Consider the following 21,413-nt stretch of genomic DNA (forward strand, 5'->3'; position numbering starts at 1 on the left):
TTTTTTCTCCCTTCTCCTTTTTTGTTGTCCTGGACTATTGGTTGCATGTACAACATTACTTAAATATCACTAAATACTAAAGGTATGAAATATTTACTTCAGGTTACAGAAGAAAATCTTGCCCAAACCTAAGACAACAATAAAACTTCTAGATGAGTACGGGTCTTTAGAAAATGCATTTGGATCAACAAAGCAATGTTCTTTCTCATCACCCAGTTCTCCATGGGCATAAAAAGTAACATCTGCAAACAACACTTGGCTTTACTTTCAAGTACATTTTCTTTGTAATTTTTAAAATTTCCAAGAAAAACACTTCAGTGTTCAGTAAAACACTTCCATAATCATATGCTTATTATTTATTTGTTGAAAAAAATAATTAAGGATTTAGCAGCATTTAAGATCCAGTAAAACCTAGTAATTGTTTTTGAAAAATTGACACCAGCATCCAAAGTGATCTATATTTACAATGATCACTGTCAGTCACACTGCTACAGTATTTCTCTAGATTAAAGAGTAGACTGAATATCATTTAAACATATGAAAAAAGAACAGCTGGGGAACTACTCCAGACACTAGAATGAGTTGTTAAATTCATGCTGGCGCTTGAGAGCAGATTGAGGTCTATGATCCAGGCACTGCAAGCTCAAATCTGGGTAATATCACTAGCCAGTTATGATTGGGATTCCCAATTAGGTGAGCTTTGCTGAGGATAGGGTGGGAATAGTCAGCCAGGGTCTCTTGATTCTCTGCAAACAAAGTGATGCCCTGTGCTTTGTGTGTGCCGTCCGTGACAGACATGCCTCTCCACCACTTAGGGCTGAATATCCACTACAGAGCTGTGTTGCCTGTGACAGGTTACCAGATCAATGTAGTGTAGTCTACCTACACTTCCTCATCCTCTCATGTGTGAGGTTACAGCATATGTACTGTATACATATGCCAAGACATGAAAACACATATTTTGTGATTTTACCATTTGAAGGATATACTAAACGCAATAATTAGGTATTCTAATTTTTGAAAAAAATGTTTGAAACACAGCATGCCAGTAATGCTCAATGTCAAGCAAATAGTTCAATGTCTTTGTGATACAGGACAAAAAAAACACACTACCATGCAAAAGATAGTTTCAAGAATTTTGGCTAATCTACACATTTATGCATCTGATAACATCCATCCAGTTGTACTTAAAAATAATAAAAGCTCTTTCAAAAAGGCTGTTGAAAATACTTCTCAAATTACTGTAAGTACTTTTATATCTATACAGTATATGTACCACTGGTGAAATCAAATATATGAGTTAAACTGGAGGAATGAATGATTGAATTGCTACAGGTAATAATTAAACTTAATTAAAAGAATAAAAGATTTGTGTTTGTGTAATCAACTTGATAGTCTTAATTTAAGAATTTACCAAAAGGATAAAAACAAAGTACAGATATATATTTATAATTACAGAACACTTCAGACAAAGCACTGCATTCAATTTATTTTTAAAAACCAAATATATCAGTGTACAAGGCTGTACAAAAATGGATAGAAAACTGGTACCTCACAGACAGCAGAAAAACCTCAGCTTGGGGTCAGCTGCTCAGGGACACACTGAATGACTCATCTCTAAGAACATTTCCTATTCTCCGTTGCATCAATTTATCAAATTAACAAGTGATGATTCCTTTTAGTGGCAGCACACCATGTTTTTGATCCACACTTAAAACTTGGCAGAGGGATGGAAAAATAAAATTAAATTAATGGAATACATGAGATACAGGCAATTATTACGTGCATCCTCAATATCAAACTGGCATTAATGAATTGGAAACTTATCAAAAAGACTGAGATGCTTATTGTGCTCATCATGCATGTTTATATTGTAAAAACTGTTTAAGTCATGTACAGAAAACTGCAAAAAACCATGCTGTTCTTGTGCAGCCCAATCCCATATCATACTTTTTTTTTAAGCTTGAAAGAGCAACAAAAATAAAACAACCACATTAAGCCCCAGGACTGGAAACATACAGTTTGTCATATATGGAAATGAAAAAAAATATTGAAAAGGGATGGGAGTGACAAGGGAACTTAAATAGAAATTAAGTGCAAGGAATGTCAAGAAGTCTGTCTCAGTAACGTGACAGAAAACAAATTATATATATTGTAAATACAGCCATTTCTTCTTTTCTTGCATTACAGTGGATGTAATTTTAAAACAACAAAAAACCCTTTAACATTTTATTCAAAATAACCAACTGATGTCTAACACAAAGAAAAGCTAGGTTATTGTATCTGCTGAGAGCATTAAACTTTCATTTGTCAGTCATTTTTAACAAATACCTCTTTATAGCAGCCTTTTAGCATTTACATTTCTCAAAGACACTAATGATACTCCAGGTGCTTCATTACATGCCTATTTAACAATATTTATAATTGATGTATTCTAGATCATGTACAGGCCTTCACTTTTATAGTCTCCTGTGAGGTGGACCATCATTGATCCATTTTATGACAGAATTCCTCAAAGGCCACCAACGGTACTGCTCAAGTCAATCTATATGAATTCAGAAGACTCTTAATCCTCTAGCTGATAATACAGTCTGAAATAAAAACACTTAATTAATATGCTTTTGATGGAGAGAATAAAAGGTAAAACTGTCATCTTCAACTTTTGTATATTTTAAAATGTCTAAATTTGATAGTTCTCTAAATGCTGATTTGATCTTTCTACAATAAAATCTTATCAGACAGGACAGAGTCTATTTCTTGTTCTTTAAAATTAAATTTGCTTGTTATTCTGTAGAGCAGTGGTTCTCAAAGTTTTATGGTCCATGGACCACTTACACCAAGTCACAGATGCGGTGGACCACATATGCTTACACCCACTTCCTACCCTGTAAAAATCATCACCTATTCATGTACTAAAAATAACTAATATTGAATTAAATTTGTTGAAAAGTACTAATATTTTTGCAAACAAAGCTGCATATTTTGCAAATGTTTTTATTACTTAAAATGTTAGTGAAGAATGAAGCTCTTTTTGTTGAGCAATCAGAGAAGTGATATCTGGATCCAAGCTGGACAACTTTGGTCTCATGTCCGGAAGCAGACAAAAACATCACATCAAGTACACCTTCTGCTTCCTTGCACATCACATTTATCAATCTGTTGGAATTAGAATTACAGCACTGCTGGTGTGGTTCACAAATGACCTCGCTCGCATTTTCACTTCTATTCTGCGTCTTACTCACACTTGCGCTGTCACTATTGTCACTATTTTTGCATCTCAGAGTCTCAGATTTGAGCCAGTGCTCCATAATAACCCTTCTGCTTTGACTGCTTCTTTAAATTACACTTTGAACTTTCAAACTCAAAGTAAGATATTCAAAAGTGAGAACAAAACGGTACGAACAATAATAAGTGCAACGGTCGAACCATAGTCACATATCAAAACGTAAACAGCGTAACCACACAATCATGACTACTAGTGATGCGTGAGTTGACTCGGGTTCAAAAAAGGATTTTAGATCGGGTTGGGCGAATACAGGTTGATATATGACCAAAAGCAAAATATTGCAAAAAACCGATCATTTGTATCTTAAATTAAAGTGATTTTACGGTTTAAAACTGATGTTTTAGCGTATTTAAGCCCCAGTTGGCTGTATCACAAGACAAAGTTGGATAAAACGTAAGCAAACAGACAACAGTGTATTACAAAGAAAAAAAAACATAATGGCAACCTCGTTAGAGCTGATCAGGACAACTCCAGAGCAGTGAGATAAAAATAAAGAAGAGAGAACAACAAAAGAGCATGGTGGGAGACATTTGGTGAGCTAGTCAGCACAACAGAAGAAAAAAGCACAGGTTACGTTATCTGTATAGTCTAAGTGCATCAATTGTGAAGCACTTTACAAAAATGACAGTCACTAGACTAGGCTACGTTAGTCTGTTTAAAACAAGGAATCTGGATATGCTGTTTCAATAAATGTTAATCAAATGAATGTTTGAATATTGCTTGGTATAATTTCTAATGGATCGGGTTCGGACCAGCTATGGGTCAGTACTTTTATCATTTTAAATCGGGTCAGGCGGGTGCGGGTAAATAAAAAAGCTGACCCCTGCATCACTAATGACAACAGACTGCTGCACGGCGGCAAGGACTTAGCCGCCAAACTGACTGTCTCGTTTTCAATGTGTGACATCGTTTCATTAATTAATTAGGTCAGCTCCACTGGTGGTCCACAGACCACACTTTGAGAACCCCTGCTGTAGAGGACAGAATATGTAATATATATATAAAATCAAATAAACATTGGGCACCCTCTATTTTTCATAATAATTCTAGGTTAGTGATGAAAAGAGAGATGAGTTTAAATACTAAATTACCACTGACAGCCACCTAACATATCTGTTGTTATCCAACCATATCACTGTATGTCATGTCATGTCATTTGCCAAACCGCTTTATAGCATATGGTGTCGTGGGAAGCCGGAGCCTACAGGGCGCCAGTCCATCAATTTGGAGGTCACGGTAAAGGCCGAAGGGGGAAATTTGGTCCGGACACCGGGATAACTCCCTACTCTTATTGAGAAATGACCGGGGATTATTAATAACCATTGAGAGTCAGGACCTCAGTTTAACGTCTCATCAGAAAGACGGTCCAACCATATTAGTGAACTTTATTTTCTAAGAGTAACATTTTACACATTATTTGATATTAAAAATGAATATATTTTTGCCAAATTATTAAATGTTGAAAATAAAGGTGGTCTGAGAACAACATGAAATTGGGTCAACTGGTAAATCATTGTATTAAAGAAATAGTGGCCTTCGCTTTCTGTTAAAGTAAAAAAAAGTAGTGAGGCTACTGAAACACATTTTGGAAAGTTCTAGTAATTTATTAATCTTTTCATTAATCCTTTCTATCAATTGTGACACTTAATAGTTTCATAGTCCATTCCAAATGCAAAACACAAAAAATAGACTAAGAAAAACAGTAACATTAAGTCCAAAGGGGCAATGATTTAAAAAATATAACAATGTTCCATAAGATTACATTCAAGTAATCTTGAATGTAATTTTGACACCTTGGCATAGCAGCTTATCTGTCAAGCAAGGGCCTTACTATAAAATGCTCTAACTCTAAAAACAAATGTTTCTTGTGAACCCAGGGCGTGAAAAGTTGGCAATAAGTTGGAAGTGAGGAGTGTGTCAAACGGTGGTTTAGAACAGTAGTTTCTAGCCTTCTCTCAGCAGAGGACCAACTAGTCTTGATCCCAAAATGTCACAGAATAGTTCCAATATTATGAGCTGTAAAACAGATCATTCATCCATCCCCCTACTTTCAGTATATTTGTCCTTGTATGGGATGTGCTAAAATGAATCAAGTTGCCGCTGATTTGATTAAATAAAAGCTGTGTTTTTTTCTCTTTTAGCTTTTCAACATTCAACACTGCACTAACCTGTACTTGTTCCCTTGTCAGCTCACATACTAATGCAGCTCCTTACTTCAACCTCGAAAATAAATCAATAGAAGTTACTTCTTAAAATGAACTGAATTAAAATTAGAAATAACTAGTATTTAACCTGGTCACCACTTAACTGCATATTTCATGTTACAGTATTGCTTTTTATAGACTATTTGTCAAAAGAAAACCATTTTGCTATTCTAAGGCAATGAAATGTGCTGGTCAGTATGGTTTAAGACAATAGATCTACATGTCTATAGTATACAATACATTTATTTAAGTACCACAGATTTGCTGCTATCCCTTTTATCTTTATGCTTTTTTTCTGGAACTCTCCATTGGTTTGGAATCCATTCCAGAATTAGATTGGATCTTCAAATAAACACATTTAGACAGTTTCTTCCTACCCATTCATCCATGTGGTTTTTAAAAATAACAATATTAACATTTTATTGCATAATGTAGCTAATACATGAGATAAGGTTTAACATCAGAATGTAATTTATTCAGTCTGAATTAACTTTTTTCAAATTAAGCTGTAATTTTGTTTCTGGGATTCATTTTTATAATTTTACTACATCCACTGTACAAGTGACTACTTACTACCTAGTAGATGGTACCAGTAACTGTTATATTTAGTGGTCAGTTACTTCCATTTTGTCAGCAGACAACAGCTGTCAGACATGATTAATGTTTCTGAAATGGTGGCAAGTATATCCACCATTCCACCTGGGAATACAGCTATAGTGCATCATGCTGGAAATAAAAAGCATACTAACATAAGAAAGAGATGTTTAGCCTTACAATAATATCTTCATCTTACTTGGCTTTTTTTTCTCTTGCAGACTGGCACGGGTTCATGCACCAGTGATTAGAAACCAGTGATTTAGGGTAAAGGCAGTAGTATGTTTAATAGTAAATAATAGTTTAATAGTAAATATTATGGTGTGACTTGCTAAAAGGAGTGAGAGAGCCAAGGAAAAGAAAGGAACGTTTCCATAATGTTATTGTTGTGCTGTGTTTCGGAATGTTACTTCTGACAGTAAAGTTACAGTAAACCCAGCAACGTCCATGTGTCATTTTGCAACTGTTTTAATGTGAAATTCTGTTCAAAGTACACTGTACTTATATATTTAATTTAGCTTTGCAAGACAATCTGCATTCAATAGAAAGCAAATACAGTACATAAATAACAAATATGAAGCAATGCTTATTAATAAGACATAATTAAGTGTTGCTGTGCTTTCCTAAATGAGGTCCCATCTCTCTTTCTCATCTCTGTGGTGCAGCCACAGAGAAGCTCTTCATGCAGTTCTGATTTAGGGTGTTTCTCTCAGATAAGGAATAGCTCCCAAATGAGGATGCACCCAGCCATGCTTGGCTATCATGCTCAATGGCCATTCCTGGCACCTATTTGTCTGTGAGATTCTTGGGAACATCTGGATTGCAGTCCTAGATGTCAGAGGTCATTGTTACTCATCTCTCACCTTGACCAACCAATCAGGTACCTGTAGGGCGTGGTAACCCCACGTGGGTCAGAAATGTCCGCTAACTTTCAACCAATCACCACCTGTCTTGGTCCTGGTTTAAAAGACACTGCACAGCTCAGAAACTTTGGTTCTCTGGCCAACTTTTCACACCACCAGAAACAATCACATAAAAGGATGGTGCATCGAGATCCTTGATTGAATTACATTCCCCAGAATGCTGTGTGGAATGAACTGCTGTCTGACCACCTTGAGGAAGACAAACTGACTGGACTAAATTTAAAACCAGAAAGCTGAGGCTTCCAGGTTGACTGTCAACCTCTGCTAGCTAGGAAGCCAGCAGAACCTCCATTATGATCTATACCAGAGGAGAAGGGAGCATGGACATGTTAAAGTATAATGAGGAACAAGATGATGCTTAGCTGGAGCTGAAAGAAGGGCTAGGCTTTTGTTTTTTTTTTGTGGTTTGGTTTTTCCCTGCACTGTAAATAATATTTTATATAGACCTGTCCATGAAAAGATCCCATTATGGCACAGAGCCCCTGGGTAAGTCCTGACATTTTTCTATTTCTTTCATTAAAATCAATATGCTGATAGGGATAAACTGACTGTCAGCTCAAACTTGAGGATAGCACATACACACACAGGGTTTCAGTTCAGCAGAATCTATAGCAAGTTATTTTAACAGCAGTTGTTGTATAAATATGTACATCTTTGTTAATGAACAGATCAAATACATTGAACTTTTAAGATTTTTTTAACCCTACAAAAAACCTGCAAAATGATACTGTAGAAAGGTTTTAAAGATGCAAACCAATACACATAATTTGCATTTTATTTACATTCCATTCAATACAATGAACAGATGGCTGCACAGCTGAAGAAATACAGTAAACTACACATTAGGGATTGTTTTGTAGAAAACAATAATCATGAACATGAAATACAGATACTTAAAGAAATAAATGATATTCCAAATTTCTGCAGGCCTGCTATTTCATAATTGTGCATTGGTAGAAACTCCACATTCATGCTCTGCTATGATAATAATTTTCACAAATACACATATCTTAAGCATATACCCATTATGATACGCATTCTCTGAGAATCACAGTTATTTTCCTTTGGTATGGCTTTTGACTTAATAATACAGTGCATTTAGCGTAGGCTGAAATGCTCCAAGGCGTGCTTTAGGCTATAAATTAAGAACAGTCCTTAACCACTCAAAGATTTTGAGTATGCATATTAATATGATATACACAGATATAAATAAAATCAACACGTGTGACAAATGTTAAATGAGAAATCTGGTTTTCAAATGATTGAAAAAAGTTCATACATCATACTTAAATTTACTGAACAGTGCAGTTCGAAACAATTGCACAAGCGAATAAAACAGAAGAATGAAACTCAGAGGGGCTTTATTGAAATGATTGTCATTGATTTTGCAGTATTTCCTAAAGTTATTTTAGAAGTAACACCAATTTGAAACTTAAGGCTTCTGCTTGAGTTTTTACAGTTGCATAGTCCACAGATGCTACATGGTGTCTGACAGGAGCAGATTGGAAGTGACACATGTCATCTGCTCATCTGCGTGAATCTAACAGAGCAGCATTTCAACACCTAGTCACTACAACCCCTCTGTACATTGCAACCTCAGAGCTTTCACATCAACAGCAAAGCACATGCCAACTATGAAAAACCCTCCCAGGCCATATGCCACCTCAAAACAAAACTGATCTGGGAACCTTCATGGTTTATTTATCTGATTCCCAACTCTTAATTTATTCCTTCTTTTTTGAAAAGTGGTATCAAAGTTGTATCAAAATATCAATGTACCACTTTCTTCAAGTTCTGGAACAATTAAATTGAAAAAATTAACACTCTGGCAGGACTGGAAAGTAATATCAAAAGACATTACACTGCAGAACAGAAGTAGACACTTTACATTTTAGAACAATTCTCCTTTGCATTGGCAAAAAAACAACTTTTTTCCTCCAAACAGCATGTTTAAAAATGTATAAAACAGACGCATCTTTATATATTTATACCTTGTATAAAACAATCATTTTGCAAACTAAGAGTATCACAATAATCAACATGGGTACATTCCAGATAGGTACAGAAAGATCTGATAGGACTTCTAAGTCTCACTGCCTATAAAAATTGTTGAACAACAATGACAATTTTTTCACTCCTAAAATAAGAGTAATTCTTACTGTTTTAGACAAAAATAAAATTTTAGGTGAAGAAAATAAAGAGAAAACACACCCAAACACAGAACTGGTACTGGTGTTTTGGTTCCTATGATTGTGTGTTGTGCTGGAATCAGTTAATGGTGATATTAATCAGAGATAAACAAATTCAAGAACGATAAGGGCATTAATTTATGAACCCCCTATGAATTCATTTAAATTTGGCAATTATATTGTTTGCAACTATAAAACTTGTGTGTATTATTTTTAATCAATTTTATGTCCTCATTCAGTTTTATATAGTTAAATCAAAGGAATTAGCTACAGTGTAACATTTAAAACACTTTGAGGTTTAAAAGTATCTGAACATTTGTGCAAATTATACAAGGATCATTTTTGGGTATCCAGTTTGTTTGAGCTATCTTTCAATGTTACATACTGTCACAAGTTTTTAAACTGTAACACTTTAAAGTTCAAAAATTACTTTCAATGGTAAATTACATGTTGCTTTTGAAGTGTAGTCTCCAGAGCAGAGGAGTTTGGTATCTCCATGGTGGTGCACTCATAATAAAGATCCCCTTGGGAACAAAATGCCTTCCTGCAGTAGAGACGAAACGAAAAAGCACTGCAATACTTGCTCCAGCAATTAATCTTCCTTTCAGAAAGTCGATAGTTCATTAAATTACAAATGGATGCATGATATTCTTTTGAAATTAGCTAGACTTATGTTCATGAATTTCAGAACTCAGATGCATATTTAAATAAGTTGCTGATGTTGTTAAAGGCTGAATCCATTACTTAAGCAATTATAAATATTTACAGATGGGGACTTTGTGTTTGCATGTTAAGACGACACTCAGTTCAATAGTTTGCCTGCTGCCTCAACTGTAAGTTTATACATATTTTTTAAATGTAGCACTGGAGTTTACTATTACACCAGAAGCCGGAGTCATGCCCATGGATCTTAAGGATACAGATTTTAGTTTTTTCAAAAAATCCAGACCAGAAATTCCAGAGGTTTTGATCAATGACAACGTGGCCCTGTAGAGACTACAATGAGACTTATCAGCACAAGATGTTTAGGAGTCATCTTAATCTAAGTCATCTACTTAGATTAACAATTTGTCCTAATAGATGGCATCATATGTTATTTTACATGATCATGTTAAAGTTTACTTTGTAAGACGTTTCAAGGCTTCTATCCAAATGTTTTGATCACCGCCTGGCTGGAAATTCTCTACTTTGTTGTGGAATGTCTGGAAATATGTACAGTACCTTTGCATTAAGACCTCATTAATAATGAACTTCTAAAATTCATGTTGCCATGTTTATGTTGGCACTTCAGGTCAAAATAACATTCCAAATGATTTAATAAAAGTGAATACAATGTTTTGAGAAATGTGAAAATTAATTAACAGAATTAGCTTCCATTTTGGAAGGCTAGCCCTTCCCATGAAGTTATCTAAGTACTATCTTTGAACCTAAAAAAATCTGTTTTATGTTAGAGGACTTCATTACTCAATAAAAACCTTAATTGTGCCAAAAACTGTTGATTTATTCATTTCATTTACTAAAAGGGGTTCTAGTCATAATTTAAAAGCTGTGATAGTACAGCAGGTTTAGATAAGATGGAAGCCTATATCTAGACCCCAGAAATCTGTGGGGAATGGACTGCTGGTCACCTGACCAGTTACTGAAAGACAAAAACCAAGAGGCAGAAGCTTTCTGGTCAGTTACTTCAGCTGTGTTGCATGCAGCTTCACCAGAGTGAGAAATTGCTTAGATGCTATTTTGTGTATTTTGGATTTTTCCCCCCACAACTCGTTTATAGCTTACGTTGTTTGTCCATCTGTTTTCCTAGATCTGCCTATTTTAAGGTCCTGTTACGGCACACGCAACATAATGTAATGCTTTTCATTTTAAAAGAGAAAAACAGCAACATAAGAAATGGCTTTACATTAGAGAAAGCCCTTTTACCAATCTTGCATTAAAAATTATGAAAAAAATTGGAGTCTAGTGAACTAGTTATGCTACAGAACAGTTCACAGTAAAAATGCATTTAAGTAAATTCTACAGTACTGTAATTGAAGATGTTTATCAATGCTTATTATGCTTTATTTAGTATGAATTTGATACTGCAGAACTATCAAAGCAGCACAGAAAAAAATGAAACCAGTTTATAGTCGATAATATGTACTGGAATATTTTTGGAGGTGTTCTTCACAAAGTTATGTACATCCTTGAAACATTTTCAAAAGATTTAGCAGGTCCTTGATAATCTGAAAGTGCAAGCAGGTTTCTCATCATTGCAGTTTTCACGATGATCAGTATTCAGCTTTAGCTTGTTAAATCAGCAAGCCATTATACAGGATAGTAAATCTGTATCTAGATAACAGAAAACGTAATGTGCTTTATGATACAAAGTGCCATCATATGGTGATATTAAACCACATCCTAAAACATTATTGGTGACAGATTATCTTCCTTTCATGATTATTTATACCAAGGTCGGCATGCCTTTACAATACCATCCCCTCAGAAATTCATAGAAGAAACTATATATTACAATAAGTGGGTCTTTGAAAGTCAGTAACAGCAAAAATAAAATAAAAAAGTTATACATCCATCACTGACAGCAAATCTGAGTTATGACAGAATGGAATTCAAAGGTTTTCTTCCTTTTCTTTAGCTAGCATTTACAACTAAACAAGTATAAATTCACAAATGCATTTTGCTTTTCATAACTGTCTTTAAAAAACATGCAATTGCATCATACTATATTTTCAATCTTCACCTCTTTCCACGAGGATCTCAGAAACATAAAACCACAAATTCAAAGATTCTACTAGAGACTTACATTCCTCTGAAGAACTCTTCAGAAAGTCAAAGAAATTGTTTTTACCAGTTTTTTTTAACAATACTCTTGTATTGAACAGCATAACAAATTAGAGACATGCTGTTTTTAAATCTACTGTACAGTTACAGGATTTTTTAAACATAGTAGCCATTAAGTCACAATATATATTTTTTTTAAATCAAGGGGCAGGACCTGTCACTGAACATTTGCTGATTCCTTTCTAAATCCATATGATAAAGTCCCTATTTATACAAAAACCCTGATTATTTCTTTATATAATTAACTATATAGTAGGATAAAAGTTTAGATTTTTTGTTTAGGTAACAAATGCAAACTTCACAGCAAACTTGCAAGTTATTTATTCTTGCTCATTTGCTTCTGTAAACATCTAAAGCCCCACTGCCTTGTATATGTGCAATATTTTCAATGAGTACATTCAGTTTTACCCACACAATTTAAACTTGGAAATTATTTCACGCCCCTCTAGCAAGGTAAACTTCAATTATCCAGTATTGACTCATCTGCATAATAAGTGCCTCCCTATTACATTACCAACTTAGTCCGAACTTTGGATACAGAATTAATGTTCCTTCACATGAGAAACGCATAAAGCAGTAAACTCCATATACACCGTACTATGTCTCAGGAGACCTGCAGAGTTAGCAATAGCACAGTTTTCAATCATACAAATTAGCTTAGAGGAAAACACAGCAGAAGAGCACATATTCATTTTACAGGGTTAAATGTCAATGTGGTTTATCAACTAACAGAGAGGTGCCTTAAATAAAACATCACAGAAGCACAGGATGTCTAATCTATTATATTAAAAAATGTAATAACTGTAACTGAATTCTAAAGACTGTAAAATTAAAAAAAGTTTCATTGCACCTTTAAATGCAAATTAACTTTTTTAATTAATCTCAAAACGTATTAGAAAGAACATGTCTTCTATGTTTAATTTACTTCATAGGACCTGAGAGGGAAAAGAGGAAAAGCAACATTACCTTTTCTAGCAAAACCAGAGATGTTTTTTGATACATAGAGATAAAATGTTACATCTAGCAGTTTTCTAATGTGAATTTTCTTTGCATTTTGACCCTCAAAATGGAATTGGCACTAATTATTCTGTAATCTAATTATTAATCTTCTACTACCACACTTTTAAACACTATCCAAAAATGCTTCAGTTAAATAGATCTTTCAAGTTGTTAATTGTTTAGTCAATTTTTCTGCAATTGTGATATGCAACAGAATGTAAATTGACAGTGAACAATTGTTAAGTGCAATAAACAGGCCACAAAAGAACACACATATATATTTTAGAACTGTACATGTAAACTACAAACAGGTTCAACTGCCATATCTGAGATGTCACATGTTCATGTGGATAGTACTCTAAATGATTACTGTTCCAATACTAAAGTGTTTTCTAAAAAGTAATCGGATCACTGCAGTGTATTTAAACATACACAAGATCAATAAATGTACTTATCATGTTAAAAGGTCAACACTGGGATGAATTTTTGACATACTGCATTATGCTTATTTTCTAACATTTAAGAATATCAGTACTGTTAGGCTCTACAGTATAGTCTGCAAGGCATAAGTCTGAGAGCTGGGGGAATAATGTGATGACCCTGGGCTGACAGACACCAGACTGTCAGTGACAGACACTGGTGTAGATGCTTACAGCTCTGTGCGGTCAGCTTCTACATTAACACATCAATAAAAGATTTCAAGAACTGACTATGCGAATTTAGTGTTATTACTGTTACTGTCAGTGTTTCAGCGCAAAGCTTAGCATGTCATTGCAAAAACACTTATTCACAAGATTTCACAAGATTTTTATAGGAACATTCCTCAGAAATGTCTACAGTAACCTTTCTTGCCACCTACTTGCTACTCATTGAAAATACATCTATTCTACATAATTCAATTTTTTTTTAAAGTCTTGAGACATTGTATTTAATTTTGTCGTTGCTCCGTCATCCAGTTGAATGGTTCAAATCCATCTGTTCCCTTGTGTGTTATTTTCTTTACTTTGGAGAGCAGGAAATCAATACACAGCATTAAGTAATATCCTTGGTTTATCGACTTGTACCTTGACTAACTAGTGTGCATGATACCTTTACCCATGAACAATAAAACACACATCAACAACTGTCACAATCAATGGGAGACTAATAAGATTTGTGCTCACAGTACCCCATCTCACAGCAAATAACATGAGCCTCAGCTTCAAGAGACAAAACATAAGCAGGTATTTATTCTAATTTAGTTGATTCTGGAGGGCAGTATTTTTTAAATTGTTTTTAATGGAAATAACTTCCTATTATTTATAAACAGGATTTTGTTGTATTAATGCATAGATTAAAATCCAAAGGCATTGCCTCCAGATAGAAAAGGCTATCAATCAGATCAGATACAAGTATAAATGCACCAGTAGGTAGAAAGCAGAATGATAGGAATTCTGAAAGTAAGACTACAAGCTATCTGGAGTTAAGTTCCTAATACGCAGAACACGGTAAGACTGATAATGCTTGCAAAAATGATGAAAGTCAGCATTACAATTAGTAATCTTGAGCAAAGAAGTAAAAACTTATGCTGTGAATGGAAGAGTTTTGTATTACTGTTTTTCAGTTATTTTTTACTTAGAATTTTCACTGCCAGCTCTGCTGTAAATACTATGAAGCAAATGCAACTTTAGGCTACCGTAAAAGAACGTCACCATTCGTCTGGGCCTTCTTTCGGACTAACAGACTACAGTGCTGGAAAATAAAACACCAGATGTCTAGATTATTTCATTTTACTGTATAGTCTGAAATGACTGAAAAACGTACTTGCGTTTAAGTGAACACAATCAGCTCTGCTGTCTTTTATGTGCCAGTGAACACCTAAATATCTGTAAATGGACTACAAAACTGCACAGATACATAGGTGTTGATGCCTATAACAACAGGTTAAAATAAAAATATGATATTCTTTTGTTGTTTTTTGCTGTTTGTAAAACAATTCACAAAAACAACAAAAGTATATACATTTGAAGAATATAACTTACAACTGAATGTATAGCACCCTTCATGAAGTCAGTACCTTTAGACTGTAACAATGGAACACTTCATAAGTGATCTTGGAGTTGTGAAATTGATTCCAGACAGTACACCATCAGGGAAGCTTTAAACAAAAGCTGCACCAGAATTCCTCCTTGGTGATTTCACGTACACTCCTTCACTTTACAGAGAAAAGTAAGTGAAAGGCCTTATTTGTAAAATATGATTTAGACATACATAAGAACTTTCTTAATGAATACATTTAATAGCCTATTACAACAAACAGATGTAACTAAAGTGACCTCAAATAAAAAACATTTATGTGATCAATGTTTTGTTATAGCATAAATGATAGATGAGTATGAGGGAGTTCTTGAAAATGGTTTTACTGGGCATGCAGGTTCCTGATGGTGACTGGTACTTCTGACAGAAACAAAAAGGCATTCAAACAAATGTTAAAACTAGTAACATATGAATATATGAATAAATATTGTTCACAATCACAATATTTGCATCTATAACTGTATCTCTCAGTGTTAGGGATTCTCATGATGCATCATCCTTCTCCACTTCCAGAAATCAAGTATAATAACCACAACTTTTACAGTAGTATTAGGCATAACAGGGATTAAAACAAAGACAAAACTTAATAACGATACTGCCTTTATAAGAGCAATTCTTCATTTTAAATTAAGCAAATTTGCTACTTCAGTGTCTTAAGGTATTTGAAAAATGTCCTATCATAATTCTGAACCATTCATCAAATCTTTGAAATGCTTTAATGGTACTTCTTTGCAGTCCTTTGATGCCCAGTATAAAGAATCTGAATTCAAGGCTTCTGCCTATATTCTGTCTTATAAAGGGCAACTAAACAGTCACTCTGTCAATTCAACTGTTGTGGAAAAACATCATTGTTAATGGGTATTTTGTTTCTAGGTCTATTGCTAGAGGGCACACAACAGCTAATGCACCGGCCAATATAAGGCTCAAGTAGGGGCTTTCAGCATCTCGAAAATATAGATAAATAGGTCCATAAATAAATTGTATTTTTGCCAGTAGATCTTTATTTTTGCCTTTAGTTCTAGCAGACTGTGATCAATACAAGACCTGATTAATTCTGGGGAAAACTGCAAAGAGCGTTAAGAACAGTAGGAATATCTATGTATACGTTAGGGAAATATCCCCATGCATAACAGTCCTGGGTTAAGAAAATCAAGTTCATTCATTGATACCTGATCACACACTAAAATAAAAAGTTTAATAAGGTTTCAAATATTTCCATCTGTCTGTTGGAAAACTATTGTCTCTTGTTTTTTGTCACATACTGTAAAAAATGTAAAATTCACAATTCTGCTTAACATTGCCATTTATATGATGCTCTCATTTATAAAAATTTGTTCACAAGAGTGGCTGCTGTAGATATAAATGCATTATCATTACTTAACACTACAGTTCAAATTTTTATGGGCAAAGGAATCTTATTGAAATACAAAAGAAGAGAATATACATAAATTCAACATATTTAAAAAACAGAACCCTTCTAAAAACATAATATTGCAAAGAACACCTTTGGATTTTACTGCAAACATCTCATGAGTAACTTGATACCAATCTCAGCTGCACATACTTTTGAAATTCTGCCATATATTAGAAGTATATATATTTTTTAAGTTTGTCTTTGTCATTTCCCACAGTGTAACTTTTTACATAGAATAGTTATTCTTATTTCTCGTCAGACACCAACAATAATATTTCAGCAGTGTTAAGGTCAGAAGATTGGGAAAACCTTTATAACTTATTTCTGATGCAAGTAAATGAGACTCAGTGTGCATGCTTGTTTAAGGAGGAGGTACTGTAGTGCATGCATGCTTAGACTGAGGACAATGAAGACTGGGATGCTCTTGTATGAGTGATACATTCGTTAAATACCTCAAAACTGTTAGTTAAGTTTTCTTGAACTAAACAGTTCATGGTTTCATCTGTAATGTTGCCCATTTATTTGCTTGAGATGTTATAGCATTATGTGTCACGGGTTCCTAGAACACAAAAAGCTCAGTGTGAAATATGCTTATGCAAGATATCTATTGAGATTCAAAAAACATTGATTTCAGATATTCTTGCATAACAGGAAAGAAAATACAGTTTGTAGTTGTCATTAAAATGACAAGCTAAAAACAAATTAGATCAATGTGCATTGTTTATCCTCATGGCACCTAATTAAATAAAACTGTGTCAGATATAAGAACATGACTGTGTCAACGTTGCTGTCAAACAGCAGATCGATAAAAACACAAAAGAGTGGAACGTTTTTGTCCAACTCCATTGATCTCTTTGCTTCTAAACAGGCCACTGCAAGCTTACATTCTCTTTTATGATACATTTGCGTTATTACAGAGCGCAACAAATCCACAATAAAATCTAAATATTCCATGGTGTTTAAAATTACCAATTGTTATTTGCTCTTGTATTTGCTTGTAAGAAATTCTATTATGCCCATTATATTCTGGTCATTACAGGATGAAAAACAAAAAACCCTACAGTACCTCCTCCTTAAACAAAGTACAGACCACTCTTTTCCCTGTAAGATGGAATATTAAGCAAAATGATTTTTTACTTATCCAAGTAATGATTTTCTTTAAGAAATGTAACAGCAAGTCTACACAATCACTGCCAAATATTTCATAATTCTGTTCTAAAGACATCATTAATAATATATATTTAGGTAGACCGTGATTCTGTGGCTGACATAGTGCTCTGCTTTATTTTCAGGTTATTTTATGTCATGTGAGAGATCTCTTTAAACTTACCTATCTGTTCCCTACTGTGTTTCTTAGTCAACTCAATTTAAACTCTGCTAATTATCAAACAAGGGAATACTTTTTTCACTTATCAACTCAACCACTGAGTGGTTTGCCTCATCAATCCCTCAAGCACAGTTTACAGATGACATTGATCTCTAAAACCAGAGCCCATTTACTGTAATTCCTTTAATGTCTTTGTATCAGAGCACACATGCAAATAAGCATTTCATTGCACTTGTGCATTTGACAAATAAACTGAACTGACCCGAACCATTTTCCTCATTTTGGCACTGCAGTTCACCAGATAATATGCATCTGCTGTATGTTTCACTTATTTTCACTAGACAACATGACTATTATTTCTATATAAAAGAATGGGGATTCATGTGTTATACGATAATACCATCTACAATACTTAAAATAATTATCAATATTAATAAAACATCTTTGATCCAAAGGGCAATGGAAATGTGCTGAACTGGGATTTAGGAAAGATATCAGAATAGGCTATCAGAAATTACCATTAAAAAGGTAGGTAAATGCAGAATATAGTTGATACATAAGCAAATACATTTATGTTATTAAAATGTACATTTACTCATGCACATGAGGTATGACCTCTCCGTAATTACTTTTATGAATTTTATGTCTTTCCAGTAAGAAATCAGAAAATAAACCATATCAGCTAGACAAATACATTTTCTTCACTGTTAGCAAATCCAAAAATTAAATGATACCTAGAAAAGTAAAGGATATGCTTTAGTGGCAACTGTTTACCTGGTATGTGTCCCAAAGCCTTATGGTGCACCTCAGCGGAAGTTCCCTCATCAGAAGATTATTCATCCAGCGGAAAGCAAACTGCAAGTACTCTACCTCATATTGCTGCAAGTGCCTGTGCACATGTTCTGCAAAATAAAAAATAAACTAGATTAATATATTGCAAAACTTGTGTTTTTTGCACACTAAAACTGAGGTTATTGCATCCCTAATGATCACCTAAACAGCGTGATTATCAGACAGAAAAGCACAGCATAAAGATTAGTTTCATTAACACTGAATAAGTACTGATGATCTGAAAATGGCAATTCTGTCGCAAGTATAGTACAGTGCATCTCAATGCAGATCCTCATGATTTCAGTGTCTGCTAACTCTTGAATGTTTAAATGTTCTACTTTTCTAACCAATAATTTACTAATCAGTTATTTTTGAGTAGAAGAAAATCCAATGTATAATCTTATTTGATTTACAGTATTTAAGCAAAAGTTTCATTAATATTGAAGTATTTTAAGTAAAAGAAAGACATCAACTGATGGCACAAGCAATTGATGATCATCTTGGTACTAAGAGAAAAGGTGATTACTACAAAATGATATAAACATTTATTCATAACCCAATTCAAATTTATGATAAAAATAATTAAAATGAAAATGGCAAAGAAGATATTAGCCACCTTTTAAGAAAGTTAATTTCACATAATCTGTTAGCTTTTATCGAACAAAATCGTAAATTAATCTGCATCAATCATGAAATTAGCTGATTAGTTCAAGAGCTCTATAAATTTGTAATCCAAGCAAAACAGAAGAATAGCATATGAAATACAAAGCTTTTTATAGTTTAATTAATACACAGGAGGAACAAATGTAAGTAGATTCATCAGGATTATCCTTTATTAGCATACTTTTTCAAAATTAATGGTGGTAATTTACCAATAAATTGGGAATGATAAAGGATACTAAAATTCACAACATGAACTGAAGCTATAAACTGCAGCTCATAAATGTTATCTGAAGAAAAGGTTTACATGCATCACATGTTGCTTTCACTAGAAGAACTAAACCCCCATCCAGCTGTGATCCCAAGTGTCTTTTATACAATAGATAAACTGCGTTAGCAGAAATCTGTGCATGCTTCAATTAAAAAAGCAATTTATACATCTCAGACTCAGCAGGTATCACCAAGCAGAACTATAACCCTCACCCAATTCTATAAAAGAAAAAAAAGGCTTCTTAAAGGCTGTTTATTATTTTGTAAAATAATCTGGTAACCATCTTTAGATTCAGGTCCTTTCAAAACAAAACAAATGTAATTTTTTAAAGAATCGGCAACACTCACAAGAAATAAAGTCAGATGGAAGACAAAAGTGTCCAAAATTATTTTAGAATATTCACCATAATCATCAGGGTAAGCAGATCCAAATAGCATCTTTGTATATAGTTTTGTACTATTGAATGTCAGGTTAAATAGCTTTACTGGAATATGCAGAAATATTGCCCCCGTTTAAAAAATGTCCACCTGTTTTGAGTTAAGGGTCAGATTTTGATTTTAGGTACAAATAGGCACAAATCGATACCTGAAGGAAAATACTGTTACTTTGTTAATCATATTTCTGCTATAGTGTCTGCTTCATTTAGCGTTTTCACAGTAAACATTGCATTTTAATTTTATGAATAAACTGTGCAATGTCCAGGCACAATGAGGGGCTTACATATTTGCTAAGCAAGTATGATTACTTACAGTGCATCAGAATTACTAATTACTAAGAACATGAGCTGAATGGAAAAGTAAAAGAAAGTCTTCTGCCAGATTATTTCTACCTATTTAATAACATGGAACAAAAGGTTTCATGGAAAAGAGGATAAAAAATATGAAGGTAAGAGCAGAGTCAACTAGAGTTACTGTACGGTATATAGTTTAAAAAATAGTTGCACTTTTATTTACTGCATTTAGAGTGATGCAAGCTTTTTTGAAAACCAAATAAAAGAAATTAACTCAATTAATCTATGAGCCATTTTAAAATAAATGGCTGCTTAAAATATATTTATATTATCTAATATGAACTGAACTGGAATTCATAATTTGGTCCTATCCAGTTAAATATTTTACAGCTCTTTACATTATTTCTATATAGGTCCTTAACACGTGAGTGTAAAAATGTTCAAATATAGTTCAGTTGTAGACAAGATGTGGATCCTAAATGATTTCTTTTAATCCTATTCAGTAGCCTACTGTGTTAATTCTCGACTTTTCCATGTCACGGATCAGAGCCTGCCTTCCAAATCTTTCTATCCATTTTTGAAAGCTTTTATTATATTCATATATCTTTCTATCAATAACATTAATATTATACATGAAATCAAAGTGCAAACACTGTGGTTACATAAAAAATGAATAACCTGAAACTCACCCTGTATAGTACAGACAACATCAAGAAAGTTAACGGTCTGTCTGTCTCTCATGCAGTGTTGAGAATGATCTTAGAAATACATCCCATGTTTTATATAATGCTTTACAATGAAATAACATTCACTGCTTTTTTTAATCATTTAACCTCTCTACAACAGGATCATCATGTACTGCTTCACACAATGGTTAGAATGGGGAGCACTATCAGTGTGTAAGCTTCAACAGAACAAGTAGAGCTTGATTTCATGCTTACAAGTAGTAAGAAATAAGAAAAAAATGTTTTGGCTTTGGATACTTCTTAAGGTGTGTGAGGTAATGAGGGAGAGAGTAGGGACTTGAAGTTAATGGGTGGAAAATGGCAAAAGAAAGAGGACGTGAAA

The 21,413-nt window shown here is 33.8% G+C and overlaps 1 protein-coding gene across 5 annotated transcripts in view; it reads right to left on the reverse strand.

The window, feature by feature from the left end:
- The window catches only part of tbc1d22a (TBC1 domain family, member 22a), a 217,078-nt gene that overhangs the window by 51,415 nt on the left and 144,250 nt on the right, over positions 1–21,413 (reverse strand). For all 5 annotated transcript variants that reach the window (XM_088645042.1, XM_088645041.1, XM_088645038.1 and 2 more), the window contains one exon: positions 18,628–18,755. In XM_088645042.1, coding sequence (XP_088501168.1) covers positions 18,628–18,755 — 128 coding nt within the window. The remainder of the gene's footprint in view (positions 1–18,627; positions 18,756–21,413) is intronic.

The sequence above is a fragment of the Lepisosteus platostomus genome, chromosome 9, assembly GCF_059453375.1.
Source record: "Lepisosteus platostomus isolate fLepPlt1 chromosome 9, fLepPlt1.hap1, whole genome shotgun sequence".
Classification (NCBI taxonomy): Eukaryota; Metazoa; Chordata; class Actinopteri; order Semionotiformes; family Lepisosteidae; genus Lepisosteus; species Lepisosteus platostomus.